The 1,135-nt window shown below is 40.4% G+C and overlaps 1 protein-coding gene across 1 annotated transcript in view; it reads left to right on the top strand.

Moving 5' to 3' along the window:
- Positions 1-1,135, top strand: part of LOC107567873 (THO complex subunit 1) — a 13,636-nt gene that overhangs the window by 6,935 nt on the left and 5,566 nt on the right. Inside the window, exons 11-15 of the mRNA XM_016253648.1 lie at positions 180-314; positions 431-531; positions 667-733; positions 816-866; positions 997-1,067. Coding sequence (XP_016109134.1) covers positions 180-314; positions 431-531; positions 667-733; positions 816-866; positions 997-1,067 — 425 coding nt within the window. The remainder of the gene's footprint in view (positions 1-179; positions 315-430; positions 532-666; positions 734-815; positions 867-996; positions 1,068-1,135) is intronic.

Raw genomic sequence — 1,135 nt, 5'->3', positions numbered from 1 at the left:
GTTTTAAATGTAGTCAAAGTATATGCACACTTTGTGGTTGTCCATAGTTTACATGTGATGGACTACAGTATATCTGTGGTCACTCTGATAGGCCACCTGTGTGAACTAGAGGAGAACTGACTAGAAACAGTTGACATTTATGGTCCACCCGTATCCCCTAAATTGTGCTCTCTGTGCAGTATTCAGATGAGACACTAGCTGTGTTCAAGAGCTACAAACTGGATGACATGCAGGCCTCAAAGAAAAAGCTGGAGGAGATGAGGACTGCTGCTGGAGACCACGTCTACTTTGCCAAGTTCCTCACCAGTGAGAAAGTTGGTTATTCCAGTCTTTATTAATCAAATGTTCAATAAGAAAGCCTTGCTGTTATAAGTACACTTCTGTCATTGTTGGCCTGGTAACACAAAGCAAATTTGCCCTCTTTCTGCAGTTGATGGACCTTCAGCTGAGTGACAGCAACTTCAGACGACACATTCTGCTTCAGTATCTCATCCTCTTCCAGTATCTCAAGGGCCAGGTCAAGTTCAAGAGGTCAGGGGAAACAGCAAGCATGTTTAGCATCATTTTAGTCATAATGCAGACTTTCCAAGCTGTAAGGATAAGAGTAATGTACAGTTTGCCCTGCCAAATTTTTTTTTTACTGCAATTTCTCTCTAACCTTCGCAGTTCCAGCTGTGCTTTGAATGACGATCAGTCTTTGTGGATTGAGGACACAACCAAACTAGTCTATCAGGTTTGTTTTAATCTTAAGAATCACTGATTGGAGGTGTGTGCTACATATTCATTTATTACTGTACTCCTACTTTTCATTTAAGTTACTGAAAGAAACCCCTCCAGATGGTGACAAGTTTGCGTCTATGGTTGAGGTAAGTAGTATCTGCAAAGTATACGCACCTCTGGGCGTATGGATTTTAGTTGAACACGTATAGAAATTGCAGCCTAGTGCTCCAAAAGCTTTATAATTTCACTTTAATGTATTCATTATATCTTCAACAGCACATCCTGAACACAGAGGAAAACTGGAACTCTTGGAAAAATGAAGGCTGTCCAAGCTTTGTGAAAGAAAGGTATTACATAAATAAAACAGCACAAGATCAGTTTAGGGCTGCACGATTAATCGAATGCGATTGTAATG

The sequence above is a fragment of the Sinocyclocheilus grahami genome, unplaced genomic scaffold (assembly GCF_001515645.1).
Source record: "Sinocyclocheilus grahami isolate Dianchi unplaced genomic scaffold, SAMN03320097.WGS_v1.1 scaffold1193.1, whole genome shotgun sequence".
In the NCBI taxonomy this organism is placed as follows: domain Eukaryota; kingdom Metazoa; phylum Chordata; class Actinopteri; order Cypriniformes; family Cyprinidae; genus Sinocyclocheilus; species Sinocyclocheilus grahami.
This window is presented reverse-complemented; position numbering and strand designations above follow the sequence as displayed.